This window comes from Emiliania huxleyi (assembly GCF_000372725.1).
Source record: "Emiliania huxleyi CCMP1516 chromosome Unknown EMIHUscaffold_120, whole genome shotgun sequence".
Taxonomy (NCBI): Eukaryota; Haptophyta; order Isochrysidales; family Noelaerhabdaceae; genus Emiliania; species Emiliania huxleyi.
The window spans coordinates 181,295-193,516 of record NW_005201391.1 but is presented as its reverse complement, the minus strand read 5'-3'; the positions used below and the strand labels follow the sequence as shown (position 1 = coordinate 193,516).

Below are 12,222 nucleotides of genomic sequence, written 5' to 3'. Positions count from 1 at the left end.
CCGCCTCCGCCGTCTCCTCCACCGCCCTCGCCGCCACCGCCCTCGTCGCCGCCACCCTCTCCCTCGCTTCCACCCTCACCACCGCCACCATCGCCGCCACCGCCATCACCTCCACCGCCCTCGCCGCCGCCACCATCGCCGCTGCCGCCCTCTGTGCCGTATTCCCTCATCAGCCCATTTCCATCTCCTCCGCCCTCGCCGCCTCCGCCCTCGCCGCCTCCGCCCTCGCCGCCGCCGCCCTCACAACCACCCTCGCCGCCGCCGCCCTCGTCTCCGGCGCCCTCACCCCCGCCGCTGTTTCCTCCACCGCTCTCACCGCCGCCGCCCTCTGTGCCGTACGCACTCCTCAACCCATCACCGCCCTCGCCACCACCACCCTCGCCGCCGCCACCCTCGCCACCGCCCTCGTCACCACCGCCGCCGCCCTCGCCACCACCGCCACCGCCGCCAGAAGCGCCCGCGTCTTGTCCCGGATACGAGGTCTACGCCGATTCCCAGCTCGGCAGTGGCGCTACCCTCGTGCTGGTCACGGACAACAACGAGTGCTGTAACCAGACGTCGACGCAGAGCTACTGCGCATTTGAGATGAACAGCTCGCACTGCTTGTTCTACACCGGAAGCAACTGCGTGGCTGCCTCTCGCCGGGCGCTCTCAGAGAGGCTGCTGAGCGAAACCTTTTCCTCGCCACCACCACCCTCACCGCCACCCACCACAACCCTTTACGTGCTACCGACGCCGCCCTCGCCTCCCTCGGCTCCCGTCGGAGGCGAGAAGGACCCGCATCTCTACCTAGCCCGCGGGGGCCGTGCCGACTTTCGCGGCCGTCACGGCGCGATATACAACTTCCTCTCGACGCTCGGGTTGGCCGTCAACGTCAAGACAGAGGAGGCCACCTTCAAGCTGCACCGCGGGAAGCTGACCGTCCACGGCTCGTTCATCACCGAGGTGCATCTAGTCGCCCGCGTCGGCGGCGCCAAGCGGAAGATGGCGACCGCCTCCTTTTGGGGTGCCGAGCTGAACGAGTTCAACACGGGATGGCATGTCGTCAACGGCACGTGCGGCTACCACAGCACGTACACGCTGGGCATGGGCGAAACGAAGGCGTGCGAGGAGCTATCCGTTCGCCTCAAGTTCTCCAGCGCCGTCTTCTCCGTGCGCGGCTGGGTCATCAGGATCCGAGGCAACTACGTGTACGGCCGTCTCTCTGGACCCGAGCACCGGCTCGATGTCACGTTCGCTGTCCGCGGCGGCGAGGCGGACCCGTCGCTCACTCCGCACGGGATCATCGGCCAAACCTTTGCTGCGAGGACGCCGCGCCACGGTGCCGTCGATGAGTACCCCGAGGAGGGCATTTTCACAACGACGGCGATGGCAGAGGGCGCCATCGAGGGCAGCGCGGCGATGTACGAGGTGGGATCGCCGTACGCTACGGTCTTTGCCTTCTCGCGCTTTGATCACGACCACGGCCGAGACAGAGACGCTTGGGAGGAGACGCGGGCGAGGAAAGCTGTGCGCGGGGCTGACATGTGGAATTATGATTGACAGCGGCCCAGGGGGCTACTTCACTGTACAGACTGCCAGAGGGGAGAGTGTTCGGGAATTAATGATAACAGTAGATTTGAGCGTTTCTTACAAATTGCGCTTGTTTGATGAACTTGGACTCGACACTTTCAATGACGCGGTTAACAGTCCGCCCCGTCACATCCGCAAATGTGTCAGATTCTAGGGTACCCCGACTACCGAGGCGCACCCCCCCCCCCCCCCTGGCACGTGCTCATTTCCCACCAACAGCGCGATCTGGGGGTGGGGCTACAGCGTCTGGGGGTGGGGCTACATGCGCTCGCGGGGCTGCCCGACGGGGCTGGCCTCTTGCCGATGGACCCAGCCGAGGTGCCCGACCAGCCGGAGCCGCGCCGACGCGCCGCGCGCGACCAGCAGCCAGCTTTTCGGCTGGGCCGAGAACGGCGCGTCGAGCTCAAAACAGCAGTCGAGTTTTTTGCCTCATTTTGAGCGCTGCTGCTGCACACCCAGCCCACCAGTGATATGCTAGAAGCACCAGATCCACCCCGGAGCGTGCTTGACCGCCACCCCGGTGACCGCCCACAGATGGCTGATCGCACGCGCCGCTCATCGCCGCTCTGACGCTCTGTACGCCGGGTCCTCAGAGGGCTCCTGCGGCTCTCTCTCGTCGCGTGACCGCCGCCGACAGCATGAGCTCGGTCGTACTCGCCGGCGCGAGCTGCGCCACGTCGAATCGTTCGGTGGCTCGACCGCCGGCGCGCCCACCCTTGCCTCCTGCGCGCCGCCTCTCCGCGCAAATCCGCTCACGCCGCGCGTACTCAGCCATCGGCGCGACATCACCCCCCCGCGCAGGCACCTCACGACGGGTCGGCGCACTCGTGCGGCTCAACGCGGACCTACGGAGCGACTCCGCCGCGGCTTGGCGCTGCCCATGGCAGCAACCACAGGTGCCGCCCCACCACCCGCCTGCTGCCTCTGTCTCTCTCAGCCATGCGACCCCTCCGCCAATGCACACCTCGAACGCGACGTCAGATCCCGCTGCGACTGGCAACATTCGCGGCGATGAGGCTCCGCCAGCACTGATCATCACAACTCGTCTGTCAAGCTACACGTTTTTGCCCTGTGCAAGTGAGCGGACCGCTGCAGCCACGGTGGAGCCACGGGTCGGGCGAGGGAATGGCCTTTTGGCGCGGCGCTGCTGTGTGCCTGCGCGCTCATGGCGCGTTCAGGGGTGCCCCTGCGGTGTGTTCTGTAGACTGCGGGGCGCCGCGATAGCGCGGCGCCGACGATTGTGTCGCTCACTGTCACACCAACGACACGGTCACAATGTGTGTGCAGTGCCCAGTGCGTCCACTCCGGCGACCGTGACGCCGTCGGCGCTCGTGTCAAAAGCATCTACTGTGGAGCTCTAAGTGTGGTTGCGTGTTTTACTAATGATGCTGCACTAGGCGGCCCGTTTTTAGCAAAAAGCAGATACCACATCGCGCGTGGTCATCGAAAAACCGCATGTTCGCCCGTTTTGGACCCCTTCGTACGGCTCCAAAAACCGCTCCTTAACGACGACTGCGGGGCCCGGCGGTCGATCTGCGCCTTCTCAGCGGTGGAGGGGATATGGGCGGTACGTATAAACCGCGTGGTGCTGCGATGGTTTGACCTGAGCCCTGGCCTCGACACCTCGACACCAAACCTCGACACCGACTCGTGGCAGCCCGCGCAGAATTGGGCGAGGAAGGGGGTGATCTCTGGCAGCGTCAAGTTCGAACGCCGGCACCTCGCTTGCGAGATCAGCGCCCCCCAGCAGCAGCTCTCCTGCATATCCCGCAATCGCGGCCCAAGACTCAACTCAAACCGCGCTTATTTCTTCGACGTGAGAACGTTGGGAAATCATCGACGTCGCGCGAGGATCAAGGACGTCGGAGGTCGTCCCGTCGTTTTTTAACCGACACTATAGAAGAGCGGCGCGAGTTGGGGCTGCGGTTACGGCTGCGGCTGCGGGAGGGGCTGTGGTCGCGGGAGAGCCGCTGCGCCGCGTGGACGCGCCTACAGCCCTTTAGGTTAGGTAGAAAGGTGAAGAACAGCCAGGCTCGGACTGGACACCAACGCGGTATGGGTGGACGCTAGACAGATGATGACGACACGCACGAGCGACACTCAGACACAAACAGGCTCACAAGAGTCAAGACACACAGCCAGCTGGCTGCCACACACCCTGAGTTGGCGTACACATAACTCAGGGCCACATTCTCCCTGTCGCCCCCCCCAGCACTCCAAGGTGCCAAGAGAACAAACAACAGCACAACAACACAGACAGGCGACAAGTGCGAACGTGTGAGGCTTGAGCAGGCTTGCTCCGCCTCTAGCAATCTCGCCGCCAGCCGCAAGGCATGGGCGAGACCGTGTGTGGGGTCATGTGAGGTGTCTATGGACGCTCTCCTCTCAGGCTAGCTGCCTTCCCTACTGCTAGCCCTAACTCGCACTCATGTGGGAGATGTCAATTCATTGTATGAGTGTAAGCGAGTGGAGGCACGTGGGCTGAATCTAGATCGCACGCCGCGGCGTATGACTTGGGAGGCGTGCGACCGCAGCGCGCCCATCGTAAGGTCGACGGGGTGCGCGTGTCAGCGAGAGAGTTGCGGGTAGAGCCATGCCCGACTTTTCGAAGACGAGCCCCGCGCCACGGATGCCAGTCGTGCCTCCGCGGGAGCCGCCCCTCGAGCCGCGTCCCGTCTGCACTCTCCCTGAGTGCGTCCCGCCTTGGCGGCACGCATTCGGCGAGGACAGTCCTGCTGACGGGAACGTGTCGCGCGCCGGCGACCATTGCGGCGGGGTTGTTGCGCGTACGAAGCGACGATGGCACGACCACCGCCCCGCATCACAGACCGGGCAAGGAGGGGCCTGCTCGCGTTCCGCGGAACAGGAGACCTCTCCCCCTCCCCCGGCCTGAGCAGCTACGGGTGGAAGGCAGCCCCTTGAGTCGAGGGCGGCGCGACCATTGCGCTGACTCAAAGACCAGCTAGCTGGCCCGTTCAGTACAGATGGTCTCGCCGCCCCGCTCCGCCCCGCCCGCCGCCGCGCCGCGCCGCCGCCCGATGATTATTAATTAATAATTAGGTAATAATTAAGTAATTACCCCACCCGCCGCCGCGCCGCTCCGCCCTGCGTCGCCAGCTGCCTCGCCGCGCCGCCGCCTCGCGCCGCCCCGCCGCCCGCTCCGCGCCGCCGCCCGATGATTCATAATTAATAGTTATTATCCTAATTACTAACTAATAAATAAGTAATTACACCCCCCAGCTGGACCCTCACTGCCCCCGACTGAATACCTCCCCCCAACGAAATTCTGAATACAGACTATTCATAATTAATAATTAACAGCCCTACACACACTACTGCTCTTGCTCCGCTCGCCACCTCTCGCAAAGGTCCAAAGTCGTAGCCACCACCTCCTCCGGCAAGTCCTATCGTCCTTTTCGCTTTTGCCAGCTCGTACGGTGTACGGTGTGCTGTATTATTTACCCAGGCGCTCTTTCTTGGAGCACTTGGAGTGCAGTCATCAACCGCACATCCAGGGCCGGGGAGCTAAGAAGCGCACCCAGCGGGCCGGATGATTGGCATCGGGTTGCGGGCAAGAGAGCCCTAGCCCTGGGGGTGCGCGTTCGCAGGGAAAGGGCCGTAAAATAAACACGGTTCTCCGAGGGAGTTAGTCATCTATTAGTCCGCTCTCCACACAGGAAAGCTCACCGTAAAGCTCTCACCGTTATAGGCGTTGATAAGCGGAAACAAGAAGCTCGGACACAGACAGTGAGGGTGTGAGAGGCGAACCTAAGGATGCCCCCCCCCCCCCCCCTATCTTTCACATCCCGGCAACACATGGACATGCGAGATGCGTGTGTCACACAGGGGGCTCTCACACACAGTCGAACGCCGAACCGCTCACGCCGACGCGCGCATATAGCGGACACACAATGCGATTACAAAAGAGAAGCTCTTGCGTCAACGCTGCTGCGTGCGGCGCCACGCGGCCTGGTACTTTTACCGTTCAGTTGCGCCACCACACGCCCGACCCAGTGTGCTTTGGAAAGTAGTCCAAGTGCAGCACCATGGTCGCCGAGTCGTAGCGCGCAGTCGCCCGCTCGCACACGTACCTCGCGTCGCGCGAGCCGCCCTTTTCAATCTTGGTGGTGCCAAAGACGGCCACTAGCTGCGGCTGCGTGAGCTGGACGGAGGCGGAGGCGGCGGCGGACGGAAGCGCGCCCTGGAAGATGAGGTCCATCACGGCCGGCCGCACACCGCGAAAGGTGAGCGTGCCGGGCCTGCTCACAGCCGACCCTGTGAGGATTGGCCCACCAACATATCGCTACAATGTATGACGCACTCTGCGGGAAGCCGCATCCCTTCCTTGATGGCGTCGCCGATGGCCTTGCGCCGCTCGCGCGCCTCCTTCTCGTCTAGCTTGGCCGCCTGCTTGGCGGCGCGGTCCGCCGGCTTTGCGGCGCGACCCTCCGGCTTGGCAGCCTTCGGCAAAGATGAGTCGTAGGCTGGGTTGCGGCGCGGGGCGTTTTTTTGCCGAAGTTGGAAGGTTGGTGACGTCGAGCCCTAGCTGCGGCGGGATCGGGTGCGAGTACTCGGCCGTGTGCACGGGGTTGAGACTGCGGTAGCACTGAGCGCCGTACTTGCAGGCTGGCTTGGCTGCCACCGCTGAGGACTGGATCGGTGAGCTCATCCCGCGCGGCCTGGAAGTCGACCAAGGAGAACCAACCAGCAGACTCGCCCGGGATACGAAGGCGGCAAAATGAAGAAAAATGCGGGGGGATGCAATCTGCCGCAAAGCTTCCGTAGTGAGGAAGGTGAAGAACAGTCACATAGAGGGCGTCCGTAGTCCCGCTTATGGTCCTAATTTAAAAGAATGCTCCGATGCGGATGTCGAGGACTGGACAAAACACCTTTTAGTACGTACGTACGTTAGGAAGGTGAAGAACAGCCAGGCTCCGACTCACATGCGACAGAACGTAGGTAGGTAGGTAGAAAGGTGAAGAACAGCACGTACACACTGAAAAAGACGACCCCGGGCGCGGGAGTCTCCGGGCAAGAACTGCGAACGGAGGCACCGAGGCCACTTCCACTCACCAGGCATCCCTCGCCTTCGCACGTGCAGACACCGCCCCTAGCAGCCGCATCACACCCTCCCACGCCTCGGCCGCCTCCGAAACGCCGCGGCCCGCTCGCGCCCAGCTCGCGCCCAGCTCTACGCCGCACGCACTGCGCCCAAAACGCACAATCAGCGCTCTCGCTACTCCCTTGCACCTCCAGTCTATTGACGCCCGCTCGTTCGCCCGTCCCACAGAAATCATGTGCCCAGCCATGCGCCCCGATGAGGACGATGTCCCGCTCGACGGCATGTCCGGCGATGAGGTACCATTCGCGCCGCCCAATATGCGCGCCCATCATGCCAGATCCTCTCCCTGTGTATATGCGCTCACTCGCCATCGCTCCCGTGCGCGCGCGGCCCACGCACGCCGGCTGCCACCCTCGCCACGCTGCCGCGCAACCGCCAAGGGCGCAGCTCTTCTCCGGCCACCGCTCCTTCCGTCACTCCCACCACCACGCACGCCGCGCCACCCTCGCCTGCCACCCTCGCCGCACTCACCGACTCGCCATCGCCTCCGCCGCGCAGCTCTTCTCCGGCCGTGACGGGTACACGTACAGCGACTACATCATCCTGCCCGGCCACATCACCTTCGACGCCCAGGACGTCACCCTCGACACGTATGTCACGAGGAAGGTCAAGCTGCACCTGCCCTTCGTCTCCTCGCCGATGGACACGGTGACCGAGTCGCAGATGGCGATCCACATGGCGCTGTACGGCGGGCTCGGGATCATCCACTGCAACAACACGATGGAGGAGCAGTGCGCCGAGGTTCGCAAGGTGAAGCGCTTCGAGAACGGCTTCATCCTCGACCCGTTCTGCCTCCCGCCGACGGCGACCCTCGCCGAGGCGCCTCCAAGCCCTCCTCCTCGCTCCCCTGCTCTCGCGCTCTCTCGCTCTCGCTCTCGCGCGGCCCGACTCCCCTCTCGCCACTCCTCCGCTCCTTCCCCACGACTCCCCGCCACTCCTCTCTCTCCCACGCGCGCTTGTCCCGCAGCCCCCTCGAACCTCGGCCAGCCTCCCCCCCCTCCCCCCCTCCCCGCCGCTCCCTCCCCTCCCCGCAGCTCCCTCCCCTCCCCGCCGCCCCACCGTTCCCCGCGCCCCGCCGCGCCCCCTCCAGGTCGACGCAATCAAGCACAAGCACGGCTTCTCCGGAGTCCCAATCACCGACTCCGGCAAGCTCGGCGGCAAGCTGCTCGGCTTCGTCGCCACACGCGACCACGACTTTGTCAAGGACCGCTCCGCCCTATTCCCACCGCCTCCCTCTCTCGCCGCCTCCGTCCCCTCCCTCGCCCGGCTCTGCCCACCACCCTGCCCCCTCCCCACCTCTGTCTCCCCTCCTCCCTCGACCCTCCCCCCTCCCTCTCCCATCCCTCACCCTGCCCCCTCCCTCGCCCCTCTGCAGGACCGATCCACCGTCGTCAAGGAGGTGATGACGCAGCAGCTCGTCACGGCGCCGGAGGGGTGCTCGCTCGAGCAGGCGGCCGCTACCATCCCGCGCCACGCCGGCCGCTCCCCCTCCTGCCCTCTCCCCACCCCGGTCCCGCCTCCTCCCGCCCTCTCTTCCCCATCAGCGCCGCCCCCCCCGCCCCCCCCTTACTTCCCCCCCTCCCCTCCCCGCTAGGCCAACAAGATCCTCACCGACTCCAAGAAGGGCAAGCTCCCCGTCGTCAACAAGTCGGGCGAGCTCGTCGCCCTCATCTCGCGCAGGGACTTGCGCAAGAACCGCGACTACCCGCACGCCTCCAAGGGTGCGGCGCCGGCCCCTGCCTTCTGCTCCCTCTCCCTCCCCCCTCCCCCCCCCCCCTCTGCCTCTTCCTCCTCCATCACTCCTTCTGCCTCCTCCCTCTCCTCCTCTTGCTGCCCTCCCCCGGTCTCCCCAATGCCTCCCTCTCCGCCCGCCCTACCCTTCCGCCTCCCCCCTCCCTCCGCCATCCTCTCCTCTCTCCCGCCTCCGCACCGCCGCCGGCCGTCGCCCCACCTCGTCCGCGACACGTCCTGCAGGCGCGTCCAAGCGCCTCCTCGTCGGCGCCTCCATCCACACGCGGCCCGAGGACAAGACGCGCGTCGCCATGCTCGTCGAGGCGGGCGTCGACGTCGTCGTCATCGACTCGTCGCAGGGCAACTCGCGCTACCAGGAGGAGATGGTCAAGCACATCAAGGCCACGCACCCTGACGTGCAGGTACGGCGTGGCCTGCGTCACCCCTCCCCCTCCCGCCACGCCCGCGCCCTCCATCTCACCCACCCCGGCCGCCCCGCCCGCCGCTCCGCCTTTCGCTGCCGTTCGGCCTCGGCTCGTGCTGCCCCTTCCAAGTGCCCCTCTCTCTTTGCCGCCGCAGGTCGTCGGAGGCAACGTCGTGTGCGTCTCGCAGGCCAAGAACCTGATCGCGTGGGGCGTCGACGCCCTGCGCATCGGCATGGGCTCGGGCTCCATCTGCACCACGCAGGAGGTGATGGCCGTGGGCCGGCCGCAGGCGCGGCAACCCTCCCCCCCCCCTCCCCCTCTCCCTCCGACTTCCCGCCGCGGCCCGGCGCCTGCGAGCCCGCGCCTCCTCACACCATACACCGCCCGTCTCCCCTCGCATCATCAGGCGACCGCCGTCTACCACGTCTGCAAGTACGCCCGCAAGCACGGCGTGCCGTGCTGGGCGGACGGCGGCATCTCCAACGTCGGCAAGATCTCAAAGGCCCTCGCGTGCGGCGCGTCCGCCGTCATGATGGGCTCGATGCTGGCTGGCACCGACGAGGCGCGCGCGCACAAACAGCAAACGCCAACGCACACCACGCAGCGACGCACACGGACACTCACGCGCGCACTAACTTGGCGGCGGCCCTTCACTCCCCCCCCTCCCCCCTTCTCCCCCCAGGCGCCCGGGGAGTACTTCTACAAGGACGGGGTGCGGCTCAAGACGTACCGCGGCATGGGCTCGATCGACGCCATGTCCAAGGGCACCTCCGCCGACCGCTACTTCTCCACCGACGCCGCCGTCCGCGTCGCGCAGGGTGTCTCGGGCGCCGTTGCTGACAAGGGATCGCTCAAGCGGTGCCTGCCTCTCTGGCTCTCGACCCGCCGGCTGTGGAAAGCGCCTCTTCACACGCGCCGGCTGTGACCAGGTACCTGCCGTACCTCTCTACCGGCTTGCGCCACTCGCTGCAGGACATGGGCCTGCAGTCGTGCGAGGCGCTGTGGGCCGCGCTCGCCGACGGCACGCTCCGCTTCCAGCAGCGCACCTCGGGCGCGCAGGCCGAGGGCTCGATCCACAATTTGCTGCACGCCAAGAAGAAGGACTTCAGCTGAGCTAGTGACTCGCCGCCGCTGGGGCGGCGTAGGGAGCTCGCGCAGGGTCCGTTTTCCGCGCCGAGTAGGTGGCGTTTGGACAGCCGCCGTTCGCGGGGCGGCGCCGGGAGTGAGTTCTCTGAGCGGCCTTGCGCCACATGACGGCGCGCTCATTCATCATCGATCTTGCGAGTGTCGAGTTGGTGTTGCCGCGATGTTGTGCGCGTTGCCGTTGGGGAGTCGTCGTTGATGTGTGCCACGTCCTTGGCATTACAGACATACTGACGTAAATATCTATCGTGGGGCTCTCTAATTAAACTTTTTGATGAGACGATCTCGATAGGACGTCGGCTCTTGGAGTCTGACTCGTGGTAACGTGTGGAGCGTCTACCCTTCCGTACTACCCACCGCCACAAATTCGGCGCTACAGCGCGGATTCATCGCTCAATAGCGTAAAACGCTCCGCGCCCCCGTACGACGCCTTCCCCTACAGTGCAGCCTTCCCCCGGCATGTGCTCGCCCCTGTTTTCCCACGGCGACCATCCGTCGAGCGTACGCGCGCGCGGCGCCGCGGCTGGACGCTGTCTGCTGTGCACCATTAGACGCCACAAAAGCGTCACCTGTTTGGGCCTAGGTTTGGGCCGCTCTCCACGCTCGACCACAGCGCCGGGCACGCCTGGGTGAAGGGGGGGGGGGGGTAGCTCGGCTAGTTGTCAGGAGAGCTCGGCGAGATCTCGGCGAGATCTCGGCGAGGTCTCGCCTCGCGGAGGCACTCCCCAAACAGCGCCGCGACCTCCTGCTCGGTCCGGACGGGGCGGTAGAGGCCTGCTGGGTCGGCAATCAGCGCGTCGAGGCCGCGATCCGGGTCGGCGAGCAGCTGCTCGGGGGTGAGGTCTCTCAGCGGCGGCAGCCGCGCGATGAGGCTGCGCGCCGGGGGGGGGGGGGGTCAGAGGTAGAGAAGAGGGGAAGGGGGGGGGGAGGGGGGTTAGTGGCGGAAACGGGAGAGGAGGGGGGGCAGAGCGAGCGCGCAAGGCGGTCTGTGCGTGGCCGCCCGGCAGAGTGAAGCGCCCCCTGCCCTCTCGGGCGGCGGGGAACGCCTGCGGCAGACTCTCGGCTATCTCTCGGCTCTCTCTCGGCTCTCTCTCGGCTGTCTATGGAGCGCCTGCGGCACACGCCGAGCAGCCGAGCCTCGTCCGACGCGAGGCGCTGGAGGTGGTCGGAGTAGGTACGGGTGAGCTGGCGGTCAATCCAGCAAAGCACCTGGCGGGGGGGGGGGGGGGGGGTGGTTTGGGAAAAAAGTGGTGGGGGTGCTCTCGGGTGCTCTTGGGTGCTCTCGGGTGCGGTGCTCTCGGGTGCTCTCTCGGGTAGGGAGCTGGCGGTCCGCCGGGCCGAGCACCTGCAGCGCCTCGTCCAGCTCGTGCCGCGCGACGTTAGACTCGTGGGCACGGAGGTTAGCCTAGTCACCCACGACTCGGCGAGGATGCGCCGAGATTGCCCGAGATAGCTCGGTGGCGGCTGGGACTGGCCAGACCGCAATGAAGGGGGGGGGGGGTCTCGGGCAAGCTCGCCTCGTGTCGCTCGAGCGTCGAGGCGCGCGCGGCGGCCTCCCCCTCCGCCGCGAAGACTTGCGTCGCGTGCCGCAGCTCGGCCAAGCTCCTACAGCTCAGCCACGACTCTGGCTGGAGGACTCTTTGATCGGAAGGCGAGGAGCAGCGCGGCGGAGGAGCGGCGCGCCCCCTCGCCACGCCGACCGGCGGAGCGGGCGGCGGCGGCGGAGGCGGCGGCAGGGTCGGCGGCGGCGGCGGCGGTAGGGGCGCCGGCAGCGGGTTTGGGGGCGGCGAGTCGCCGCCGTCTCTCTCCGATCCGGCGCGGTTGAGTCTTGGCACGTTGGCGACGTAGCGCACGAGGAGGAAAGCGGCGAGGTGCGTGCAGCGCGAGCCACACTCTGGCTGCAGCGGCCGCACGAAGAGCGTGTTTTGGAAGGGGGTCCCGTCTGGCGGAGGGAGAGGGCAGGGCGACGGCGTCAGCTTGTTTTCAGTGGCGGAGGAGGCCGGAGCGGGGCGGAAGGGAGGGGGGGGGGGGGGCGAGGCGTCTCGCGGCGCGTCTCGGCTGTAGCTCGGCCGCATCTCGGCTGCATCGCGCCTCCCGTGTAGTTGAGCAGTCGGACCTCGATGTCGCGACCGGAGGTCTGCGGGCAAGCGGTGGCGGGGGTGCGGGGCGGGCGGCGGGTCGGGGCCGGGGGGGGGGGGGGGGCCCCAAAAGGGGGTTGGGGGGGAAACC

General features: G+C 66.4%; 3 protein-coding genes across 3 annotated transcripts in view; 2 read left to right on the top strand and 1 right to left on the bottom strand.

Annotated features, from left to right (window-relative positions):
- Positions 1-5,270: 5,270 nt before the first annotated feature.
- On the bottom strand, positions 5,271-6,652 carry EMIHUDRAFT_454745 (hypothetical protein; the record flags this gene model as incomplete). The annotated part of the gene is made up of 5 exons (XM_005790298.1): positions 5,271-5,831; positions 5,894-6,114; positions 6,192-6,251; positions 6,381-6,411; positions 6,627-6,652. 5 exons carry the CDS (start codon positions 6,650-6,652, stop codon positions 5,558-5,560), a joined length of 612 nt encoding a protein of 203 aa, XP_005790355.1. The 3' UTR covers positions 5,271-5,557.
- Positions 6,622-10,270, top strand: EMIHUDRAFT_454744 (IMP dehydrogenase). Its single transcript, XM_005790297.1, has 11 exons — positions 6,622-6,648; positions 6,863-6,930; positions 7,193-7,513; positions 7,785-7,898; positions 8,070-8,144; positions 8,289-8,415; positions 8,669-8,847; positions 9,005-9,115; positions 9,257-9,376; positions 9,533-9,708; positions 9,780-10,270. Exons 2-11 carry the CDS (start codon positions 6,868-6,870, stop codon positions 9,961-9,963), a joined length of 1,470 nt encoding a protein of 489 aa, XP_005790354.1. The 5' UTR covers positions 6,622-6,648; positions 6,863-6,867; the 3' UTR covers positions 9,964-10,270.
- Positions 10,271-12,113: 1,843 nt separating this feature from the next.
- Positions 12,114-12,222, top strand: part of EMIHUDRAFT_224909 (hypothetical protein) — a gene marked incomplete at both ends in the record, with an annotated part of 510 nt that continues 401 nt past the window's right edge. Inside the window, one exon of the mRNA XM_005790296.1 lies at positions 12,114-12,128. Within this exon, the coding sequence (XP_005790353.1) occupies positions 12,114-12,128 (15 nt within the window). The remainder of the gene's footprint in view (positions 12,129-12,222) is intronic.

What these genes read in the sequence shown, in the direction of transcription:
- EMIHUDRAFT_454744 (XM_005790297.1), top strand. Translation starts at nt 6,868, where the DNA reads ATGTGCCCAGCCATGCGCCCCGATGAGGACGATGTCCCGCTCGACGGC. An exon ending in GCGACCACGACTTTGTCAAG is followed by an intron (nt 7,899 to 8,069) that starts GACCGCTCCGCC and finishes GCCCCTCTGCAG; the next exon opens with GACCGATCCACCGTCGTCAA. An exon ending in GACAAGGGATCGCTCAAGCG is followed by an intron (nt 9,709 to 9,779) that starts GTGCCTGCCTCT and finishes GGCTGTGACCAG; the next exon opens with GTACCTGCCGTACCTCTCTA.